Source organism: Castor canadensis, chromosome 8 (genome assembly GCF_047511655.1).
Source record: "Castor canadensis chromosome 8, mCasCan1.hap1v2, whole genome shotgun sequence".
NCBI classification, from domain to species: domain Eukaryota; kingdom Metazoa; phylum Chordata; class Mammalia; order Rodentia; family Castoridae; genus Castor; species Castor canadensis.
The window spans coordinates 10850945-10874569 of record NC_133393.1 but is presented as its reverse complement, the minus strand read 5'-3'; the positions used below and the strand labels follow the sequence as shown (position 1 = coordinate 10874569).

General features: G+C 41.1%; 1 protein-coding gene across 8 annotated transcripts in view; it reads right to left on the bottom strand.

Moving 5' to 3' along the window:
• The window catches only part of Adgrf5 (adhesion G protein-coupled receptor F5), a 93731-nt gene extending 70799 nt beyond the window's left edge, over nucleotides 1-22932 (bottom strand). For 2 of the 8 annotated variants that reach the window (XM_074081994.1, XM_074081995.1), the window contains exons 1-2: nucleotides 22707-22932; nucleotides 22048-22177 (exon numbers count right to left, since the gene is read on the bottom strand). In XM_074081994.1, coding sequence (XP_073938095.1) covers nucleotides 22048-22050 — 3 coding nt within the window. In that variant the 5' untranslated portion in view covers nucleotides 22051-22177; nucleotides 22707-22932. Of the gene's footprint in view, nucleotides 1-6338; nucleotides 6472-8140; nucleotides 8298-22047; nucleotides 22178-22706 lie in introns of those variants that run through there. The other 6 variants (XM_074081993.1, XM_020182555.2, XM_074081997.1 and 3 more) reach the window with 6 other exon arrangements.
• Between the last annotated feature and the right edge of the window lie 693 nt (nucleotides 22933-23625).

The following is a 23625-nucleotide window of genomic DNA, read 5'->3' as shown; positions in this document are numbered from 1 at the left end:
ACCATCAAATATAGTATACTGCCAGTGACAGTGATTATGATCACAAATGTCAACCAACTCTGAGTCTGGGACTGTAAAGCCTTGTGTTCAAGAAAGCATCTGCTATCCAAGTTCCTTTGCCTTGTGCTATTTTCAGGGCCTCAGCACCTCCTACAACTCCAAAATACAGCCCCTTATCATAGAGATAATTTCCTTAGGATTTACCAAGGGGATTAGTGAATTGCATCATTGCCAAAAGTACCAGATAAATATGTGCTGAATAGTCATTCAAGCCAGAAGAAAAAACAAAATCAAAGAAGATTAGAGCAGAGAGAGGTACATGATCATTTGTTCCAACTGCCCTGTGCTATGGGGAAGTTGAGAGGCTCAACTAAGATCATAGCACCCATAGTGTCAAAGCCAGAAATAGAATTTAGCTCTTCTGTCTTTCCATGTGGTTTTCTTAACATTAGATCCTAGTGCTCCTTCTCCCCTCAATCACATTTTTCCAGCCCCCAATTTCCATGCCAAAAAAAAATGGTTCTAAGTAGAATAATAACCCACAAATAGTTCACTTTTGTACTGACAACAGCAACCAAATATCTATCAACATTTATCCCCTCTCTATTTATTAAATATAGATGGCCCTTTCTTCAAGCCACTAACACAATTTCCTTGTTTTCATCATTATTACAACAGGTTACCCCAACCTCACAGTCTCTCCTCCATCAACAACCCCAACTCTCATATACTGTCCAGGTCCCAGTCGCAATAGAACACTAAACAACATCATCATCATGGGTGATAAAGGTCAGCAACTTCCTTCTCAGGGAATGCCCTTAAACAAATCTTCCTTGTCAGCAGTCCACAAGCAGGCTTATTCCAGAAGTTTCTTCACACCACACCTACCCCGGCTTGGATTAAGCTCATGATGTGCTGTATAGCCGTTTTTTACCTCCATAGACACAATCTTAGGCTATCATCTGACTAAAATGTTCCCATTAGATTCTTGCCTGATTCTAACTAGGAAGATACTGAAAAATGGGGTGATTATTGCAGGAACACATAAGGGGCCCAAGTCAGTTTGAGCTCCAGAACCAAGAAAAAGCCAAATGTTGGTTATGGATCCTTGTCTCTCAAGAATCTAACTAAATTGCTCTAGAGGAGCTGGTGGAAGTTCAAAGCCCTCCTCCAGACTCCTATGAATTCCTAAGGGCATTTATATTCACCTGACTTACTCAACCCATAGGCTCCCACATCCCACATATATTGTCTATGTTGCCTTCAGTTGGTGCAAATGAAAACAAAAATCTTTAATTAATTCCATGAAATCCACACACAGAAAATGTGAACAAGAAGAGTTAGGGGTGAGGGAGTGACCAGATGTTTTCAAGCCATGACTGGAACAGTGAAAATCACTCCTCTGTCAGGGTACTGCAGCCACCCATTAACTGTGAGATTCCTTAGTTCCCCACCTTCTCTCTCATCTGGTCAATCTCTCTCAACTCTTTTTCCCCATAGCTTAACCTTCTCTCATGAGAGCCTCTCTCTACAGGGTGAAAAATATTCCACTCCTCACCTCAAACATGAAAATATCTATTCTTATCTCAGGGGCTCAGGGGCTCAGGGGCTCAGGGGCTCACTTGCCTCCCAGGAAGTTGTTAAAGGAGAGTTCCCTTCCAAGAACATTTGTAAGATGCCTTTTCTCTTTCTTTTAAATTAGGACAATTTTATAGGCGCGGGCAGGGAAGTTATCTATATACCTAATGTCTACAATGGAGCAGTTATTGCTGTGTAGAGAAAGGGACAATATTAAACTTGTGTTAATCTTAAGCATTGTCTTTATGATTCTTGGTTCATCATTAAAACAAGAGCGAAAAAGGACACTTGAAATAAATTAGCATTTTTTTCTAGGGCCTAGATTCTTCCATGGAAGAATCTAGCTTTGAGAAGGCAACATTTTGTCCATTTCCATTCCCTACAAGTTGCATATTGTGAGAATTAGTGTACGTCATTGGTTAAAGAAGCTTTAGTATAAAAGGAGTGGAGTAATAGGAAGAAAATTAGGTTAGAGAGCATTGGAGAGCAATAGGGGAGGCTGAAGGATGACACACAGTTTACACATTGAAATCATCTTGGTACTTCTTGGTGGAATTGCTACAGTCACATCACCTAGTAACTCTTTATGTTAGTTTTCTCACTCCTCAAAATGACCATTACACATCTTTTCTTCTCTCCTCATTCTTAACAGTACCCCTACCTCACATTTCACTGAAAAAAACAAAGAGTCAATTAAATGGGAACACTAATGTTCCTATACCCAGAGTATCAACCTTCTTATAGCTTCTGCTTCTCCTGACAACCTGCCTCTTCCTCCATGGTGGCAGGTCTCATTCCCTCTCATTCTCCCAGCACAGAGTCAGTTCTACCAGTGCACAAACATGCTCTAGCATCACTCTTAAAATTCTTCTTTGATATATGTCTTCGTCCCCCAACTACCCACATACCCCCACCGAACTGACTAACATGTTTTGGTTACCATTACAGCAAACTGTAATGAAAGATTTGAATAAGATTTTGCCTCTACCTCCTCACCCCTCTTTTCTGGCCCCAATGTCAGTCAAATCAAACTCCCTCCCTTAGGACTGGACCACAGCTGCTCTCAATGTGGTCACCATGTCTCCATATCACAAAGTCAATGGTGCCATTGCTGTTTCCATCCTCCTTGGCCCCTGAAGCAACATTTGACACAGTTGGATAATCTTTCTTCTTGAAACCCATTACTCTTGTGGCACTCACTCTCGGCACGCATTGGTGGCCTTTTTCCTCTACATGATCTCTTCAAGTTGGTGATTCTAGGTGTGGTGCAGTTTCTCACTGTCCTTTTTCCAAGGTGACCTCACATGGTTCCATGCTGGAAAAATTATTGATGAATGAAGGCAAATTAAAGTAGTTTCAGACATGTGAAGACTGAAAGAGCCTCCATATCACTGACTCCCTCTGAAAGAATGACTGAATAGGGTTTAAAAACAATTTTATACCATGACCTCTTTAGCAATCTGATGAAGCCAATGAATTTCTTCATAGAATCTTCTTTTTAAATGCACAAAACAAAACTCATAGGATTTCAAAGGAAAATAATCCTATAGAAATGCAATTATTAAATTAAAATATGATACAGTAAGCTATTTACTTCTTTATTGATCTATTCAGTTAAAAGATTTAATGAATCAGGATTAAAACTGACCACAAGGTAATGGATATAAACAAGATTTTGAGAATCTGAAATACAGTACTACAATATAGAAATATTGGCTTTCTGCTGGTGACAGTTACAGGTTTTGTTAATACTGCTGTGTTTTGTTATCAATGTTCCCAATTAGAGGAAATACTAAGTTTCAATTACAGGTTGGTGAAAATAAAGGTAGATTTTTTTCCATGGACTGTCCTGAATTTTATTCACATGGGGCTCATGAACCTAAATTAAGGATATATTTAAGAAAGAAAAAAAATTAACACTCAAGAGTTGATAATTTAAAAACCATTTTTCAGTGCCAGAGTGGCTCAAGTGGTAGAGTGCCTGCCTGAGTTCAAACCCTGATACCACCACCAAAAATAAATAAATAAATAAAGATATTTTTTCAACTATTAGTTTTTTAAATGACTAATTTACAGGTGGGAGTTTAAAAGAAAAGGTAAAATAAGTTGCTAGTTATCTATAAAAAGGTGTTCAATTATTACTTTTTAAATATAAAAGTAAATCAAAGGCAGATTTTTACTTCTCGATTTGATTCAAAATCAAAGTCACATTAGTTTTGGTTGCACATATCCACACAAGGATTTTTTTTGTGCACATTATTGCTCTCTGAAGCCCCATTCTTCGTTAATGGTGATACAGGAGACACATATATAAGGAATTACTCTATCATCTTGGTAAGTGATCTGGGAAAGAGCTAGTAATCCTCAGCACATAACAGATTCTCAATAAGTTTTCCAAGACTGACAATGTGAGAGTAACATTAGTAGGTCAATCTCGCCTTCTGGTCTACCAGAGAAGGGCCATCCCTGTGGTAATAATTGCCGTCCCCCAACTTCTCATCCTGCCTCCCTACCTGAGTCTTGTTCTTTGGTCTCTGGTTTATGCTTTATAGTTATGACCCCATACTAAAAATTTTCTCAATTCCTCTGAGGGATGACATACTCTTTTTCATGAGCCCTTTTAAGAATACATCATATGTCAGGCACAATGACAATGTTTGCTTGAAAAAGAAATCTGGAAAAGACTAGCCAACACCCATGTCTATGAAGAACAATAGCCCTGAAATTCAACCCTGACAAGAAGACAAAAATAAGTGGGATACAAAGTTGGGGGCAGCAGTAGTGGGAATGGAAAATGAAGCACAAAAGGGAATTAATCAAAGTTTCTGAGCTTCCACCCTTTGGGGAGAAGGAATAATGTGCCTTTTTAAAAACATAAAGATGCAGAATGCTAAAAAAATGACAGAGCTTGTAATGAGCTTTGGAGAAACAAAATAGTTAGCAAGGTCTTGTTAGACCAAGAACACCACGTTTTGTGTTACTTGTAGTGAATCATTTTTAAGAAAATGTAAGGCACATGATTTCCAGACTCTGCACATATCAGTAACTAACTCCTGTTCAAAACAACCCACTTGTTTTCATATTGGGGAAAAGCATTAACTGTTCATTTTGAGTGTCTTGCTGATAAACCCACTGAATCCTCTGCCTCCCCAGATCCAAGGCCTGGGCATGCCATTGCTTCAATGTCTGTTCACTTCATGCCATTACTGCAAAGCTCTGGGATAAACAGACCTTCCAGTTGGCCCAGTCATCAGGTTGGTAAACATGAAAGCAAGTCATTTTGGGTTCTAGTTTGTGCTTTGTGAGGTATTCAGATGGGGTAAGAAATTAAAGGGAAAGGTGTTCATGGTTGCTGCTACTATTCTCTGAAATGATCTAGCACTGTACAAATTGTCACCATGCTTAATGGAAAATGCTCAACCATGCACAGCCCCAGTGGCTCATCCCAACACAATGAGGGATCCAGGTTTCTAAGTGCAAGACCTTTCCTAATTACATTGCCTTCTATTTATCAGAGTCTGTCTCTCAGGACCACTAACCATTTTTGGACATGACACATAGTACACAAAATACAGCTACATATCAAAAATCACATGGTCATTCCAGACCCACTGACCTGGAACATTAAGGGTGACAACCACTTGTTTTTAGTCTCTTCCTCTCTTTCTACACACACACACACACACACACACACACACACACACACACACACACCTCTACATTGCAAATTAAGAAAGAGGCATCAGCATCTACAACTCTGGGCCATGAAAGTATCCAGCATATTTGCATATTTGACACCTGAACCAGATGTTTTATTAACTTTCCCCTTTTATTTAATCTAGTGTTTTTTCATTCTCTTTATTTCTCTATTTCTCTATCTTTCTATCATTTGTCTATCTAACTTCCTTTCTTTTTTCTTTTCAGTGGTAGGCCTCATATGTGTTCTAAGCCACCCTAGCCCCTCCCAACTTTTATTTGAAAACATTATTTTCAGTAATAATCCTGATTTTCTTTAGTAATACTTTATTTTTTTTCATTTAACACTTTTATTTATTTATTTTTCCCCTTTTATTTTACCATTTTTACATTTGCTTACATGTGTGTACATTGTTTGGGCCACCTGCTCCCCCCACGAATACTTTAGATTTAAAACCATTAACTGAAAAATTCACTAGAAAATATTAAAATTTAGCAAGGCACTTAAGTGAGAACTAAAATTGTACTTACCGAGTTGGAAGTACAAAAGCTATGAGGGCACATAGAATTGCAGGATTAAAGGACTCCCTTTGAGGCTCTTTGTGCAAACATTGTGCTAATGTTGCTAATTTTCAACCTGGTATTCAAGTGCGATGACATACCATTCTGCAGAGGCTAGCAACACTTTAGTCAAGTTCAAACAGTTCCAAACCATAAGAACTTCCTCCTGAAAGAATGTGTACAGCTGAGCCCTTTTGCATCAAGGGCTGCTATGAAATTGAGAGTCTGAATTAACTTCTATGTAAAATACATGCTTTATTAAAAAATATACAATAAAAAGAAATTAATTAGGAGCTAATATTATTTAAAGTCACCAGAGATGCCAGCAATTGTTTAGAACTTAAAATTAACAAAAGAGAATATTTTATCACCGACCCAGTTTAGGGTCACCAACATTTGTTGATAACTTGTTTAAAAAGGATTTCTAGTTGGTTTTATTATTAATTTCAAATTCTCTACACACAGTGTACCACCTTAATGCCTCCATGGCGGAGGGGCCTCACCTTGCTCTGGCATCACCAATTCCAGAGAGTCATGAATCCTGCGTGTGAGCATAGGAGAACAGTTCAGGTGTCACGCGATCTCTCTTTGTTAGCCTCATCCATTTTAGCTTGGAGCAGTCTTTTTCGAAACATACATGCAAGGTTGATAGAAGGGCTTGCCTCCACCAAATAGAAGTGAGAGAGAGCCCATGAGAAAGGAAGGCCCTGAGAATCCCAAGACTCACTAGGCACTTCCCATCATCTCCAGAAGCTAATCTTTTCTCTTTCCCTTTCCTCGAGTCCCGTACCTGCTTGTTCCTCATTAGCTCCATCTGGAAACATCTCCCTGACTGAAAGGAAGGAAGGCAGGCATAGTTCTCCTTTGGTACAGTTTCAAACCCCCTGGGCCACCTGAAAAAAGTAAGTGTGATGTGTGGTGCTGACTGGGATCAGAAAGGAAACAAGCATTGGCTCCACTTGACCCTGAAGGAAGGAAACAGGAAGCCTTGCTGGGGGACAGGGGTGAAGCAGCCCTCTGGGACAGGCTGTTCTGTTACCTCCTGACCCTCTCCCTAATCAAGAATATGGAATGAATGGCTCCAGTGTGGAAAGCAGAGCCTCAGGCAGCAATGTCCACACCTCTCTCAGATTTAGAGAACTCACCTTATATGAGAAACAATCCTTATGCCTACTACTACTACTACTGTTTACACCATGGCAAACAAAGTGTGTCAGAAGAGATGTATGAAGATAGACCTCACAGTTTTGCGAGGAAGGAACCATGATGTTCTTATCTTACAGATGAGGAGACAATCTGTCTCAGAGGTGGACTTAGTCAGGATGCAACCCAGAACTGCCCCGTCCAGAGCCATCCTTCTTTAGGTGGAGGTTGCCTATGGGTTAAATACTTCTGTGAGTGCTAGGCTCAGTGTTACCCCAAAGACCTTCACGGTTGTACTGTTGGTTGTGCAGTGCTGGGGTCCTTGTTCAGAGTCCATCTATTGTTAGGTAAAATCAGTCCCGGCAGCATGATTTAGAAACATGTAAAGCAGGCATCTGAGCAACTCATTATAACATATGTGTCATCTAAATGCCAAGTTTCTTGTCATTCTTTTCTTCTAGATCTGCCTGTGGTACCTGCCCCTCTCAAGACCTACACAAGAGACACTGTTTCAGAACCTGGCGACAAGCAGTAACTGTCCTCAGGAGGGTTCTGGCTAGCCTGACCTTACCCTTTAAGTCCATCTCCACCCTCCTCTGCCCTTGTCTGTGACATAGGAGGCCAACCCTGCCCCCTGCAGCACTAAGAGGGCAGTGGGAAGTATGTGAGAGTAGGAGAGCCCAGCAGGAAACTGTAGGACAGAAGGGAAAGGGGCTCTTGCCATCAGGCTGCAGTTTGGCCAGTGGCTGTGAATCCCCTCACTCACAGTCACAGGTTTTGCCAGGTTCCTCTAATGCTATTCCCACTCCCAACCTTCTTGCCCCTTTTTGCCTAAGAAGAGGCAATCTGTACTGATAACTTCTTAATGCTGCCAGTCCTCTGCAGGCTTAACTGTCTCACCCCTTCAGTAAACCTTTAAGAGTGTCCTTTCTTTTCTGCCAGGACCTTGCTAGAGTAATATAGACAGTAAATAATCAATGAGCAAATATCAGTTGAGCAAAATACAGGGTAAAGGTAATAAGTATGTGTGTGTGTGTGTGTGTGTGTGTGTGTGTGTGTGTGTGTGTGTGTGTGTGTTGTTAGGGGTGGCACAGAGCCCCTCTTTCTTCCATCTTAATGAAAATCCCCCTTCTAACCCTTACCCTACCCCTATCCAGCCTACCTGGCTTAGGTATCATGAGACTGGATTTTTCTTATCTGTGTTAAGCAGAGTCCAGGCTATCAACAGCTCCTACCTTCTAAAGTATTTCTCAATGTCTCCAGGCAAAGTGTCTTCCAGTAGTTGCTGCTCTAGTTCCAAGGCAATATTAAGAGAATAAATAACCAGAAAGGTTTTAAATCATGAGTTGCTTATGAATAAACATGATTTGCAGCTTAATTTTGTGTGTTTGGGAAACACACACATTCTTTAACCCTGGTAAGCAGAACAAGTTCTAATGCTTACCCTGCAAATTCTCTGTTAGCTCAATAACAGTATTCTGGGTGTCTTCAAAAGCATCAACCACTCTTTTCCTTACTTTCTGCCAGTATCACACCTACCACCTTCCATCTCATAAGCAGCAAACACAGCAGAGTATGGTGACTGCCTCCCACCCTCCTGTCACCCTTGATAAACACTACTGGCTGGCAAGTTGTGCTGGTCTAGTTAGTTAATTTTATTTTGCTTTATCAACTAGGAAGACAATGAGAATAAGAAACTTAGGGGTTGCTGTCTAAAAGGAGACTACTGACAGTGAGAAGTCCTCTAAGCAGGTAATGAATTCTTAAAGCCCATCTCCCCTTCTCACCACAGGAAGGAGTACCTTTGTGAGTGAGGATTAGGTAGCAGTGATTCCTATGGATAGACTGCTGAATAAGCCTTCAGGGTATCCCCTGACCAGGACTTCTGGACCCTGGCCTGTGTCTCCCAGACTCTCAAGGTGGAGTCCCAGAATCTTAATCATTAGCAAGCTCTCCTGGTGACTCTTGTGCAAACTAAACACTAAAAACCATAGCGTATTGTTTGAGAGATATGTTCTCCTATAAAATTCTTCACAAGAGGCCTCACCTCTCCCTAAAACTTGCCATATTTTTCCATCATTTCATTTTTTCTGACTACATCAAAGCAAAAGTCCCAGGGACTCAGTGTCCCCTCCTTTAATGAGTGGCTCCCTTCTAACCTGCTAGAGGACTCTTCCTTTAACAGGGTCCATTGATTGGCCAGTCTCAGAGTATCACAGTGAGTGCAGGCAGGGTTGATGCCAGGGTCAGAATCCAGGTGGGCTCAATGATATAGAGGGATGTGGGAACTTACGGAGAAACTCAATAAATAAATGGAGAACCAACTAAAAGCCCTGTACAAAAATTAAACAAATGAGGGGAAAGAGCAAATTCATAAACATTTATTGTTTCACAGACTCAATGAAAATAGTTTTCTGTTTATTTCCTTTTAATACAGTCACCATTAAACTCCAATTATTTTTAGTAATTCCCTTTGAACTCATTGTTTCAAACTCAAAAGTGACTTTCAGTAAGAGTGGAATTTTGTTTTTGAGGATATGGAATGAGGAGCTCCATCTCATTAATTTTTCTGGTGAAATAAGGTAAAAAACTGAGTAGTATTGGTAACTCTTGAAACATATATTTAGCCCCATTCTTCTATATGAAATAGAGATGGTAAAAAGGATTGAAATCACTTGGATGAATGAGGATTTCTAGGTGCTTTCATGTATTCTGAAATGTCTTTGTATTTTAATACTCTATTTAGGCTCCTGGATTGATTAGAAGCCCTCCCAGGAACTTGTTTGGGATTGTTTCAGCTTCTGTGTTTCAGCTCCTTACTTTGATTCATTACTCACTTGTGCTAAAGATTGCTAATTCGGGCACTTAATATTTTTCATAATTAGTCTGTTTCTTTTAAGTCTTGGGTGTGCGAAATTTGGTTTGTAACCATGATATGAAAGAAGGACTCGGGGTTTTATTTTATCTTTTAGTGAACAAAGAGGAAAAGGAACATACAGGTCTCTTCTTCCCCAAACATTCTTCCAGTTCTCTCATGTTGGAAATAATTTTGGATTTCCTATCCTCTTTCCTACCTTATCTATCAAGGAGGAAATAACGGCCCTCAGGATATTTTAGTCTTTGCCAGCTGACCACACTCAGAGGCACTTAGCTCTAATTTTCACATTCAAACCCCATTCCACAAAGACTCAGCTTGAAACTGTTCTAGAATGTAGAGAAACTTGCTCAAAAGCTGCAGCTCTAATGCCCTCAAAAGGGGCAAAGTCTTGACTTGAGTGTTTGCTTAGGGCCACAAGTGACTTCCTGCTTTGCAAAGAGAAGTTTCAAATGGCCAGTTTTTAAAATTCCAAAGGGCACTACAAATTACCATATTTTGACCTCTTACAGACAAAAATGAACCAGAAAATCAGAACTATTTGTGTTGGATTTTCTTAAATTATAAAATGTTTAAAAGTAAGAGAAGCATTTATAGTGAGGAAGATAAGTTTAGGAATTTTTCCTCCGGGGACATTTCAAATTTTATTGTGACCTAAGACTCACCCAAGTAATCTCAGCTAAGTTCATGTCTTTCCACGCAGAAATTCTGCTCAGTAGACAGACCAGTGGTTCTAGTGTGAATCCCAACACATGGCATTAGCACTACCTAGAACGTGGTCAAAATGCAAATTCTAGACCCCATCCCAGACCTTCAGAATCCAAAATTCTGGGAGTAGGTCCCAGTAACCAGTATTTTAACAAGCTCCACTGTTAGTTCAGAGGTACCTGTAAGTTTAAAAAAAACCTGAGATACGGTAGGATTAGCTTTTTCCACAGCATTTCTCATTCTGAAAAAATGCTAATGCCGGTCTCTACACTAAGCTAGTTACTTCTTTCTTTTCCTCTTAACCAAATGCCTGCATTATTGCATCCTCCAGGTCTCTGCCTGGAACTGCTTGTTTCCTTTATTGCACTCATACCCCAATGACCTTCATAGTCCATTCAGGGTCATTCCCTGCAGCAAGTCTCCTTTGACTTTCTTTAGCTGTGTGTATACCCTCACCAATCCCTTTGTCAAAACACAAACTGAACTACCTTATAAAGATCTATTTATGGGTTCTGCTGTGTCCTGTGATACCACTACCCCTACAGAACTTTTTCTACTGTTGAGTGTACCACCTAGCATAGTGCCATACACAATAGGCAATGTGCTTTAGTGTTTATGAATAATCCTTGTGGTGGCACATTACTAGAGAAGCTAGAAGAGCCAAAAGCATGGGCCATAGCACCAGACTGCTAGGGTTGAAGTCCTAGTTCTACCTCTTATTAGCTATAGAAGTTTGGCAAGTTACTTCATCCCTCTGTCCCTCAGTTTTCTCACCTGTAAAATAGAAGTAGTGGTGTGATCACCTCATATTAAATGACACAACCCACATCAAGTGCTCAGAGCAGAGCCAGTGAGTATTAATGTCTCAGTGTTACCAACAAAATAATGAAGGTCCTAAGAGCTTAGATGTGTCTGTGCTTAGAAGCTTTGTTATGCCATGTTGTTTTCTCTCTCTCTCCTCTCTCTTTCTCTCTCTCTCTCCCTCCTTTTATCTTTCCAAATCTCTGGTTATTTATTCTCTAGGCTACTGATACTGCTTTTTCATTCTTTTCTTTCTCTGATTCTGTACTCTGCACTCTCACATTGAAATCTCACGTTCATAACCACAAGATGTTATGTGTGTGCGTGTGTGCTTGTGTGTGTGCGTGTGTCTCTGTTTGTACGCACATGTTGTGGCTTGATGGTTTCATTTGGGAGGTTAAAAATGGAACTAAGATATACCAGTAAACTAATAGTATTACCCAATTTCTTAATTGGAGGTCTTAATTTTGAAGGATAACCCATTACAACTAAAAGTTATCATTTATGAAATTATTCACTTAAGATGGGTTTCAGGTAAAAAATAACGTCCTTGGATTTACTAATTTCATCAGGTATGAAAATTAAATATACAGGCAATGGGCAGAACTTACAGACAGACTCATGGGAAAACAGATGATTTTTGGAGATTACTAAATTTTGTCAGGGGCAGCCCAGGTTTGATCTCTGTTCACATGTCAATCTATGCTAGCAGTTTAGCTAGATGTTTATATTTTTGAAATCCTATCCTTTTTACCAATTAATATTCATGATGACATATTCGCTCACCAGATAAATGCTTTTGAGTTCTAACTTTGTGTAGAAACCTTTTCTTTTTTCTCAGTGCTGTGGATCAAACCCAGAGCCTTGTCCATGCTAAACCCCAACACCAGAATTCTGGTTTAATGGTGTAAGAAACAAGTCATCCATGTGTTTCCCAAACTTACAAAGTTTATTGTTGGTGGAGCTGCCAGTGCCATTGTTATTACTAATTGCTATTTCTTCTTGAGAATCAGTTTCATCATAGGGCTATGCTGAGTGCTTTTTAAAAGCCTTTCTTATGCATGATGTCATTTAATTTTTCACAATATTTTACAAAGTAGTTAACTGTTCCCACTTTAGAGAAGGAAGTTTGGAAAAGTTAAACGACTTGCCAAGGCTTGTTTAAAAACTGTGTAGGTTAAAAGCTAAACAGATTTGAAGAAGTTGGGGAAGAATCTGAACCCCAAACCTGATTCTTGGCAGAATACCACTCCAAGACACAAAGCTACTGAGACATAAATGAAAAAAGGGTTAAACATATAGCTGTGCAAGGGATGATACAAAGCAGCGTAGCATTTTCTTCCAAAATGTGTGATCCAGACAAAGGTTTACAAATTCAGCAGGAAGAACATCAAAGATAAGCCCAGACTACAAAGTCATTTACCCACTCTGAGGAACACAGGCAAGGGACCCTTCCACCACCACTATAGATGCATTCCTAAACATAAGCTGGTGGTCATTTTCTAAGTTCTGTTTCTTAAGCAAGACTAAATGTGCATGAGACTTTGGAAGTAGGATCTGAGGTGCTGGTTGGAAGATGTGAATTCTGCAGCACTGCTCCATTTCCCACCCCATTCCCTCTCCTGCAGGGCATCCACTTTTGGGCAGCACTTCAAATAACTCGCTTACTTCTGAACTCTAACCTACACTTGGAAACACCATGCTTTACATCTCTGATATCTTGTCATTTATATTTCTCTTGGACTTATAACTGCAAAAATCCAAAACAGAGATTTTAGAGAGCTTAGGTTTTTCAAAATAAATAGCAGTGCACATGTGTTTTCCTGCTGGCCAATAGAGGAGGTAGTACTGGTCCACCACTCAGGGTTGGGGGAACCTCTCGGTCTGTCCTTTCAGACCCATCCCTGCCTTTCACACTGCTGAGAGAGAGGAATTTGGGAGAGTATATTCTCTATGACTCATTGTTCAGGGTCATTCTCCATGGCCACCATGGTTCTCTCTCAGGCATCTTGGCAAATCAGTCTCTGTATGTTTTGAGAGAATAGACGAGTCTGCAGGTGCAGCTGTGGAAAATCTATGCAACCCCACCAAGACTGAAGTGACAGCCTTGGCATAATATTAGTGTGCTACACCATGGCAACCCTACTTCAGGTGCACGCACATACAGTGTCATTCATGAAACACCCAGAAATTCTCCCAGGGAGGAAATTTAAATTCAGCATGAAGTCTAACTTGCCAGTCAAGTCTACTTTTAAACCAGGATTAAAAGCTCAAATGGCAAGTATTCAGAGTTGCAATTTTGATTGTGAAAAAAACGTTTGCAGTCTAGGTGTGAGTAGTTTAAAATCTAAAAATATATGAAAATTTTATGAACATATCCATCCATAAACAGTACAAGATGTTATTTCAGCTCAGAGGTAGCCACTTGTGAAACGATACTTTTACATTCCTAATCCATATCTGTATAGAGAGATATTTATATTAGCTTATAGTAATTGTACAAAGGGGTTGCATGGTGACATTTCCATACATGTATATAATGTAGTTTGATCAAACTCACTCCCCTTTATTACTCTGCATTTCTAACTCTTTCTTAAACATCTATTGAAAACCTAATGTGCCAGAATCTATGAATAGTATGACATGCTTCTATCCTATGAAGGAAGCACCTGCAAGCAACAACTGAGAATCTACAACAGAAAAGCCTATAAGAAAAGCTTGGGTAAAGTGCTGTGAGGCACCTAGAAGAGAGCTTATTTCTGCACAGGTATGAGGGACTTGTTAAAAAAGAAAAAAAAGGAAGTGATCTGGTGGCATTTAAAATAAGTTTAAGAGAATAAATAGTTAACTTGACAGAGAAGGGAAGAAAGAGAACTCTAGACAGAGAGATGCACCTCAGTAGGGCCACAGTGTAGATGGAGAAGAAGTGGCCAAAGTCGTAGTCATCAGGGATCAGCAGAGAGAAAGGAGCCCACGCAGTAAATGATGAAATCACATCCAGAGAAGAAAGTCAGAGTCTGTAATGTCCCAGAAGATAGGGACAAGATTAGGGGAGGCAACAGAACCAAATGCTGTTGACAAGGTAGTGAAATAAATTTGAGAATACTGAGGTCAAAGAGATTCTTGGCAAGGTCATTTACTAAAGTGCACTGGGGGAAAGGGTCACAGAATAGTGTGGTGATATGATTCTTTCAAGAATTTTGGTGAGGGGTAAAAAATAGAGGAGCAGGTGGAGGAATATGGGATGAGAAGAGCTGCTGCTACAATTGTTTTAAGATGGGAAGTACCCAAGCATAAGTTAGTGATAATGGTTTAATGGTGAGGCCCTTGAGAGGGCAGGTGGGTGAGAAAGTCAAGCTCTGGGTGTCTCATTTGGGACCAAGAGCTAAGTGTTGAGGCTGAAACTAGTTTTGAGTTGATGGAGAGAAGGTGAGAAGCACAAGGAAGTTACTTCCTCCAAGACAGCAAGCCTGCCCCTGGGAGCTGGGGATGTGTGTGTGTGTGTGTGTGTGTACTCCCTTGTGCTGGTGCTCGGAAGTTTGGCAACAGTGAAGATACCATGGTAACTGAAGATCTCATGCTGGATGAGGACTCATTTCCCTCTTACAATTCTTCCTATCCTTTACCCACACAATTTTCTGGTTTCTTTGTACTCACAGTGCATGAAAGTGTGTCTGTGTGTATGTATATCATGTCCTAGAATTTTCCTGCAGGCAGAACTTCTGTATTCCCTTCGTGCTTAATAGTATTTGGTCATGTCTCATATGCAGAATAAATAATTCTTAGTTGATTAAAAGATCTTTCAGTCTATCATACCCCTGCTTTGGCCAATAAGCAAATGCTAAAGAGGAAAGGCAAATGTAATACTTGAAGGGGCCTGCCCTGGAAATAGGGAACTGAAAACAAATCAGCATTTTTAGTAGAAATGCGTATTATGATAAAGAAAGCAGAAATGTTACGTGGTCTGACCAATGATTAAGTGCATGTTGTAATACTGAATGAAAGCTCTTAAAATGATACGTTTTAAATTACTACCAATTTCCTTCCCATCAATACACACACATGCACAAGTATATGGGTATGCCTGCATAAGTACATACACAATAGCAGGTGCACACAAATACACAGCTGAAATTGAAAATCTTTTAGCTTCTTACATGGCTGGAAGTGTGATTTATATTTTTTACTATTTTTATTGGAGTACATTAAAAGTTCAAAGATGCTTGATTGTGATAATTCCATTGGTGTGTACAGTATACTTTGAACAAGTTCATCCCCTCTACTATACTTTCATAACCCCTTTCCCTCTCCCACACTGTTTTTATTTTGACAGTGTGATTTTTTTCTGCAAGGTGGACCCATAGGATCCCTGGCAGAAGAAAGGGTTAAATAAGGGTCTCTAGTAATACTTCACCTTCTGCCTTGAGGAATAACAAAGAGAGGAAGCACAGCCCTGGTGGAAGGAAATTCCCAGGCCTCACTTCAGACATTCACAACCTGCCCCATGAACCCCTGAGGGGTGTCTGATAATAAACACCAGCAAACAAAACAATTCCATGAAAGCATTTTTACTCACATTCTTGCATTCTTACCAAAGGATTAGGAAGCATTTTCCTGCATCTGGGGACCTAAGAGGCCTGGACATCCACCTGCTGGCAGGGCCCAAGTTTGCTAGCACTGCACAGAGCTGGTGGTGTCCTACGTGCAGATCCTCCTTGCTCCTTGGGCCTTTGATTGTGCAGGGCATGGGAACAGAGCTGCTGGAATGTTGATCTCAGACCTAACATGGGGCAGGGAAGGTGTGGGCTGCTGTGTGCAGACCTGAAAACCACCTCTGCATCTCCCATGAGACCCTCAGACACAAGCCTCCTGAGCACCACAACTTTGGTCAATAATGCAATGACTTTCCCTAAGAGTGGGGAGCGCTTGATAAGCGCAAAAATACCCCAAAAGTTCTGCTAGTGCAGAAGGAGCAATTGGGATTCTTTTCCTGCAGTGGCAAAACAAACAAACAAACAAACAAAAAAACAGACAAAAAGTAACTGGGAGCTTAATGAAAAATACTTTTAACAGTAATTTCTTATAAGGAACTTAAAGCAAATTAGAACCAAATTACAAAACCTTAAAAAGTTTAGTTTGGTTCAGGTTATTTGTAATACTGTCCCTTATTTATTCTCAAAATAATAAGATGTGAGATCTGTTTTCATTTTTTCTTTACAAGATTAAACCCAAGGTCAGTAACAGGTCTACAGTAATAGCAAAATTCTGGGTGGTTAAGGAACCAATACTTGCTCTCACAAGTATGTATGTATGTGATGGGACTGTGTACACATGATTTTTTTTCTTTTTACTAAAATATGCTTAAAACCCCTTTGTTAATTGAATCTAACCCTGAATTCTGCAACGACAGCCCTGTTTCAGGACTGTCCCACTTCACAGCTCGGGTCGTGGTTAGATCCTTGACTATGAATAGAAAGCAGAGCTTTTATTTTTGAATTGCCATCACTGGTTACTGAGATATTTTTAGATGAAATAGTCATACACGTCTACTCATTTGCATCTGCCCAGAGTGGCGAGCGACCTCCATCTTGACCCCCAGCACTCAGGACCAGGTCCACTGAGGGGATGATAGGTTCCAGGTTTCACTCTAGGCAGGGTAAACATGAGTCTCCACTCAGGCCTCCTTCTGCCCTTTGTACTGCAACAATGGGCGGAAGCACAGCCTTGTTAGAGGAAATTCCCAGGGCCATACTTTGGACATTAGACAGTTGCTTTGCTATGCAGGGTAGGCCGATGTGCATCTAAAAATAAACACACTGATCTGCAAGGGTGTCTATGATTTTGCCCTGAACAGTTGATTATATTTCAAAGGGATTTGGTTTTTAAGAAAGTGCACTTAGGCAAACGTCAAAAATAAACTGTATCATGGCTTTGTTTCTATGTGACAAACTGCAGCATTCTCTATACCAATTATGTTGACAGGATTGCTTCTTTTTTTGCCCCAGGATCTCAAAGTAAGACTGAAGAAAGCAAAGGCATGATGGGATGCTGTCCAGCACCTTTGGAAAGGTGTGAGTTCTGAACTGCAAGACCAGCAAGTTCTTCTCAGTCCCAGAAGAATAAAAGTTTTAGCCAAGAAGTCTCAGGCAGTCTGGGCCCACTTACGCTGAATTCTCACTTCTCCACGTCCTCAGCTGGCAAAGAGGCTGCAATTAATGTGGCTTATTTCACAAGGAAGAAAAGGTGGGTGGAAGGCAGTGGCTGATGAACGTGACTCAGATTCTCTTCCCAAAAGTCAGATATCCCATTCATAGAACTTGCAGTTTGTAGGATGGTGGAACCATTTAATTTCACTTTTCGAAATTAGATTCCTGAGGGACTAAGATTCCCATGTAGTGGGCCCTGTCTATGCATCACAGAGAAGAAATCAGAGACAAGGCTCTGAGTCTTGCTGATATTTGCCTGACTCTACTTTGGCTGAAAATGTACCAAAATGTGGCTGTTTCCCAGCAAATAGGAATGTGTGCGCAGCACCAAGGCTGACCCACCATCTAGTTAGAGTCACCCAAGAAGAATGGTTTGGAATGAACTTTTCCCTCCTCATTGTTCCCATTTATTTTTCCCTTTTCCTGGAAGTCCAATCTGCTCTATTGTTGCAAAGATCCTATTTTAAAATTATTGCCATAAAAAAAAAAAAATAGGGCTAGCCAGTGAAAAGTCAGCTCACATCACTTTAGCGAGCTTGGTGATTTTTTTTTTCTTGCAGCCCTTTATTTGGTGGCTTGGATTAGGACACTGACATCATGGGACTTTGGGGAGCGGGAAGGAACCTTCGAGGTCATCACCCAGACCCCACCCAGTGTAGGCATCCCTTTGGGAACACCCCAGCCACGGTCTTCCAGGGTGCTGGACCATTTCCCAGAACTGGGCGTTCCCCACACCACAAGGCAACTCACCCCCTTTGGACAATTCTGTTGGTGGGTAAATCCTTCCTCACATTGAGCTGAAATCTGTTACCCTATAATTTCCACTTGTTGATCTGGTGGCCTTCTCTTTTCCCACACAGAATAATCTTTAAATATTTGAGGCAGCTTCATGTGCTGCATGACACACTTCTGCCTTCAAGTGGCCCTTTGTATGTTCCTGCAACTATTCTGCTAGTGACAATTTTCTCATTTTCACCATCCTGGCCAGTGTCCTCCTTTAAGATTTGGTATATTTCTTTAAATTTGGCCGTATGGGGTTTGAACTCAGGACCTAAAGTAGAATTCAAGCTATGCCTCCAGCCCTATTTGCTGTATGTTATTTTTCTAACAGGGTCTAGCATTTTCCCTGGCCTGGCCTTGGACTGTGATCCTCCTATTGATGCCTCCTGCCTAGCTGGAATTATAGAGGTGAACCATCATGCCTGGCTTGCTTGTTGAGAAGGAGTCTCACTAACTTTTTCCCCATGCTGACCTGCAACTGCCATCCTCCCAAGCTCCTGAGTAGCTAGGATTACAGGAATGAGCCACCACACCCAGCCCCAATATCTGGTATATTTCTTGAAGCAATGTATTAGTCACTTCAGCTCACGAATCTTCTTTACACTTTGTATGCTAAATATCAGCACATAATTCCAGAAACAAAACCAAAATTTAGCAAGGTACAATTGCTTATCTAAGGGGGTAACAAGTGGAGGATTTAAAACCAGGTCTGCTTCATTCTGGCCCACCACCTGCCTCTGATTAAAGAAGAAATGTCAGTTGGGCGCTGGTGGCTCATGCCTGTAATCCTATCTACTCAGGAGGCAGAGATCAGGAGGAGCGTGGTTCAAAGCTAGTCTGGGCAAATAGTTCTGCAAGACCCTATCTCAGAAAAACCCTTCACCAAAAATGGCTTGTGGAGTGGCTCAAGGTGTAGGCCCTGAGTTCAAGCCCCATACCGAAAAAAAAAAAAGAAGAAGAAATGTCAAAATGTAGCCAAGTTTGGTCTCAGACTGAGATGGGTGGCAGTACACTAGACACCTCCATTGCAGGTTAACATCCCTTTTTCTGCCATGACTTGGACTTAGCGAGAGAGATTAATGGGAATTTAGGCAGTTAGGAAGTGATCAGCCAAAGAACACCGCTGAAAGGCAGCTGGAGAAAGGTGTGCCTGCAGGAAGTATGAGGCAAAGAGAAATATGAGGAACAGGAAGCAAGAAAGAATTCTGGATGTCCAGGAAGTATTTCATCTGGAAGCTTCAGATGATGCAGGTGCAAGAGAAGAGGGCTTGAGAGCAGTCACTTGAGAATGCCTAAGCAGCTTGTGTCAGCCTGAGCCTGGTGGTTGGGTCTGGGGAACAAATAGAAAGTATTTCTTTTCTCCCAAAAGTCTATACACCCCAGAAGAGTGCAATGCCTGGGACAAATACACCAAGCCCTTCAACATTCAGTTCTAGGTGAAATTTGACTAACATAAATCTTAGGAAGGAATAAGGAAGTTCTACATGGAGTCAGTAGGGGAGTCCTTTCTGGATTGCTACAGTGAGGTTTGATGTAAGGGACTGGCTATATATGTCTATGGGCATCTAAGGATTTCTTCAGCACTTGGTAGAGCTTTCTTTTTTCTTTCTTTCTTTCTTTCTTCTGGCTGCTTTCTGGAAGCAGAAATTGCTTAAAGATAGAGTTGCTTCTCTCCTCAGTTGTCCTGACTCAAGTTGGCTCCATACCCAGTAACTAAGGCCTCATAGATTTTCTAGGCTGCAAGGAAGGATCCAGTGTCTCTAAGAACAGTGCTCATGTCTATGGCTGAGCACATGGGCATAGCAGTGAAATAACTCCCTTCAGATCTCTTTGCTGCTCTGACTCAGAGAACAGCAGAGCACTGTCCTCAAATTATGATGTAGCATGGGGGGATGTTGAGTGCAGAGGTGCCCTGGATGTGGTCTTCTCTGTGCACTCCCATGAAGTCAGGGGCTTCTCTTCCCTGGAGTTCTTTCTTGTTTGCTGATTGGGAAAAATGGAGATTTACAGAAAGGTTGTGGACCCATCTAAGTCACCTGGCAGGTGCTGGAGTAAACTCAGACCTCAGAGCATAGTGCAACTTTCTTTCTGCTTAACTACACTGTCTTCAAGCTCCTGATGCCTTAACATGGGTGTGCCAACATTTATTAGAAATCGGGCTTCTTTAAATTCTCCTTAATATTTTTATAGGGAGGAGCAGGGTAGAAGATGATAAAAAGTCCTCTAGACTGGTTGTTGCATGAGACAGGGTTCATATCTGCTTCATTTGCCATTGTATTCCCAGCACACAGCAAACTGCCTGGAATGTAGAAGGCGCTTGGTATTGCCAAAAAAGTAAGTCTCTGACTTGGAGTGGTGAAGAGTGGGGAGTACGGATTGGGAAATACCTCAAGAGAGAGGCTGTCCACATGAGGAGATAGATTCTAGAAGATATCACACATAGTAGATACTCAAAACACTTGGTGAGCCAGGCATGGTGGCATGTACTGTAATCTCGACCCTTGGGAGGCTGAGGCAAGAGGACCAGGAGTTCCAGGCCAAGCTGGGCCTTACATAGTAAGGCCTTGTCTTAAATAAAAATGGAGGGGGTGCATAAATAAATCCAGAAAAATCTCTGAGGGAAAAAAGAATGGGCTAAAACATGATGGGGACTGACAATCTCTTTGGGAAAATTTTAAACCATAGATATCGTTCTGGTAATTAATTTACATTCTTCAGACAATGTATTCATTCATTTCTTTGTTCATTCATTCATTCAACAAACACTGAATACAAGCTATATACTAAGCATTGTGTCAAGTGCTATGGATTTGGAAATAAAAAGCCAGTATCTCCTCGGGATAAGAATAAGCATAGCAACCAAAATGTAATGTGCTAAGAGCTGTGACAGAAATATTTCACCAAGTGCCATAAAAGCATAGACCTGTGAAAGTGGACTGGATAATGGTACCTGAAGGGTAAAATCAGGTGTTAATGGGTAATTAGGTGGTGATGGCGAATGGACGTATCCAGGCAGGGAGAACAACACAGCCAGACAGACATCACTGGGCAGTAGAGAGCTCACATTATAAGGAAATGGAAGTATTCAGTACAGTTAGACAGTCAGGTGGTGAGAGGTGAGGCCAGCAGGATGATATAGGGCAGACCTTGAATGTCTCCTCTATCCTCCCCAAATCTGTGCTTCACAAATTTTGTAGCACACATAGATCCCCCAGAATCCAGATAAAATGCAAATTCAGTAACTCTGGGGAAGGAGTGGAGAAGGTGTTTCTCTGACAAGCTCCCAAGTGATGCCTGATGCAGCTGGTACCCCAGCAACACTTAGGTGGCATGGATGTAAGCTGTGGGGTGCAATAAATGTATTTCACTGAGGAGAGTGACACGATCAGAATGGCCTTTTCCCAACAACCCTGTAGCGGGACATGGAGGGCAGAATGGAGGGACACTATACTGAAGTAAAATGCATAGTGGCAAAAAATTATGAACATCTAAACTAAATAAGTTAGTGAAGAATGGTATGTGTTTAGTAAGATAGTCCATGGAGTCAGTAAAAGATATTTCTCCCAGAGGAAAAGCTGGTTATGAGGATGAAATAAAACAACAAAAACATAAGAAGCCCATCTCCCTACCCCACCAAAAAAAAAAAAGAAATTCAGAGAACTAAGAATTGCTATTTGTCTATGCCTTGGCCTTTCTTACCATTTGAGCCACTCCACCAGCTCTTAGACCTTTCTCAACCAGTCAAAGGTTGAACACCATCTCCAGCAGAGTAGATAAAATCAGCCATCACTTGATGTATTTGTTACTACTTCCACTGAATTTAAGGGAACTCCAGGATTTTCATAGAAAATTGTGAAAAAAAAAAAAAAACACATGAAATTCCACCAGATTCCAGAACAAAGTGCTTGTTCCTTTACTTACAATGCACAGGTGCCCTAAATTAGAAGCACCTCATTTTATTTCTCTTAGTAAATCCTCTGTCAGCCTTGATATACCTTTAACTAAAAAACTCAGACAGTGTTGATAAGAAAAGGCAACTGACAAACTTTTCCCCCTTATGTGGAAGCCAAAAATACAACTTCTAATGCGGTTTGTCCTCCAAAGAAAATCAGAACTGGCCCCATGTTCTGTGTACTATGCTGGTTGTTATTCTTTATTCAAAGAGGTACAGGTTTAAAAAAGCCAAATTGTCATCTCCCTCTCATTTTTCCTCATAGTTCTCTATATCAGCAAATCTCCACAAAACACACAGGTTGAGAACAGAGAGCCAAAGGAAAGTGCGGTATGAACACACACCTCTGCTTTACAGCACCTCAATTCACACACAACAAGACAAGCAAAAGAACACAGGTACCTACCTTTCTCTTCTGTGGCTTGAAGTCTCCTGAAATTTAACCCTGTACTTTCCCCCAAAACTCTTAGGTGAGGTGAAACTTAAGATGGGTCCATTCAATCAGGCAACCCGAGGAGGGTGGAGTTTCACAAGACCAGACTTCAGATGGCCACTCAGGCTTCCGGACCTCAGGGAACAGAGGTGAGCTACCGTCTGTTCTCTGCTCTAGGAAAAGCCTAGAGACTCAGTGTGGCTGGAGGTGGGGGCGGAGGCTGGGGGAAGGGAAGTAATATGGGGACTGTAATAAATAAGACATCCTCCCCACATGATTTCCTGTATTTGGTGCCTCATGCATCCCTCCAGGCTCCCTAGAGGAAATAAGAAATTTAAACTTGTCCTTTGGTTATTGAAAAGAGAACAAACATGCTCAGAGCCATGAAAATGAGAACAAGCAGGGCAACAGACAGGGAGTGGATGGGGCCAGCCAGCTTTACCTTTCACCAAGTACTTTCTTCCTGAAGTTCCTCCAAGAGTTTAACTCTGCAAAAGTCAAGAATGCCCTCATCCTCCTTCACTGAACTGAAGCTTATTCTGGCTGTGATCCAGACGTCCATCTATAATAGAGCAGCTGGTGAGAAGCAGGTCAGAAGGGGCTCAGGAAGAATCTGTTCCCTGGCCTCAGGAAAGACTCTCTCTGCTCTGTCTTTGGCAAGGCTGATGACATTCTGATTTTAATCTTGGAAAACTCCTAAAGTCCTAGGTCTTAAACAATTACCTGAAGGCTACAATTCATAGATTTCTGAAGAGATCATCTTGTACATAATTTGTGGGGCTCAACATAAGATGAAAGTGCAAGGCCATTCATTTGAAATTAAAATTTTCAAGATGGTGATACTAAAACATTGAATCAAGTGGGAGGGGGACCCTCTGAGCACCTAGCTCTG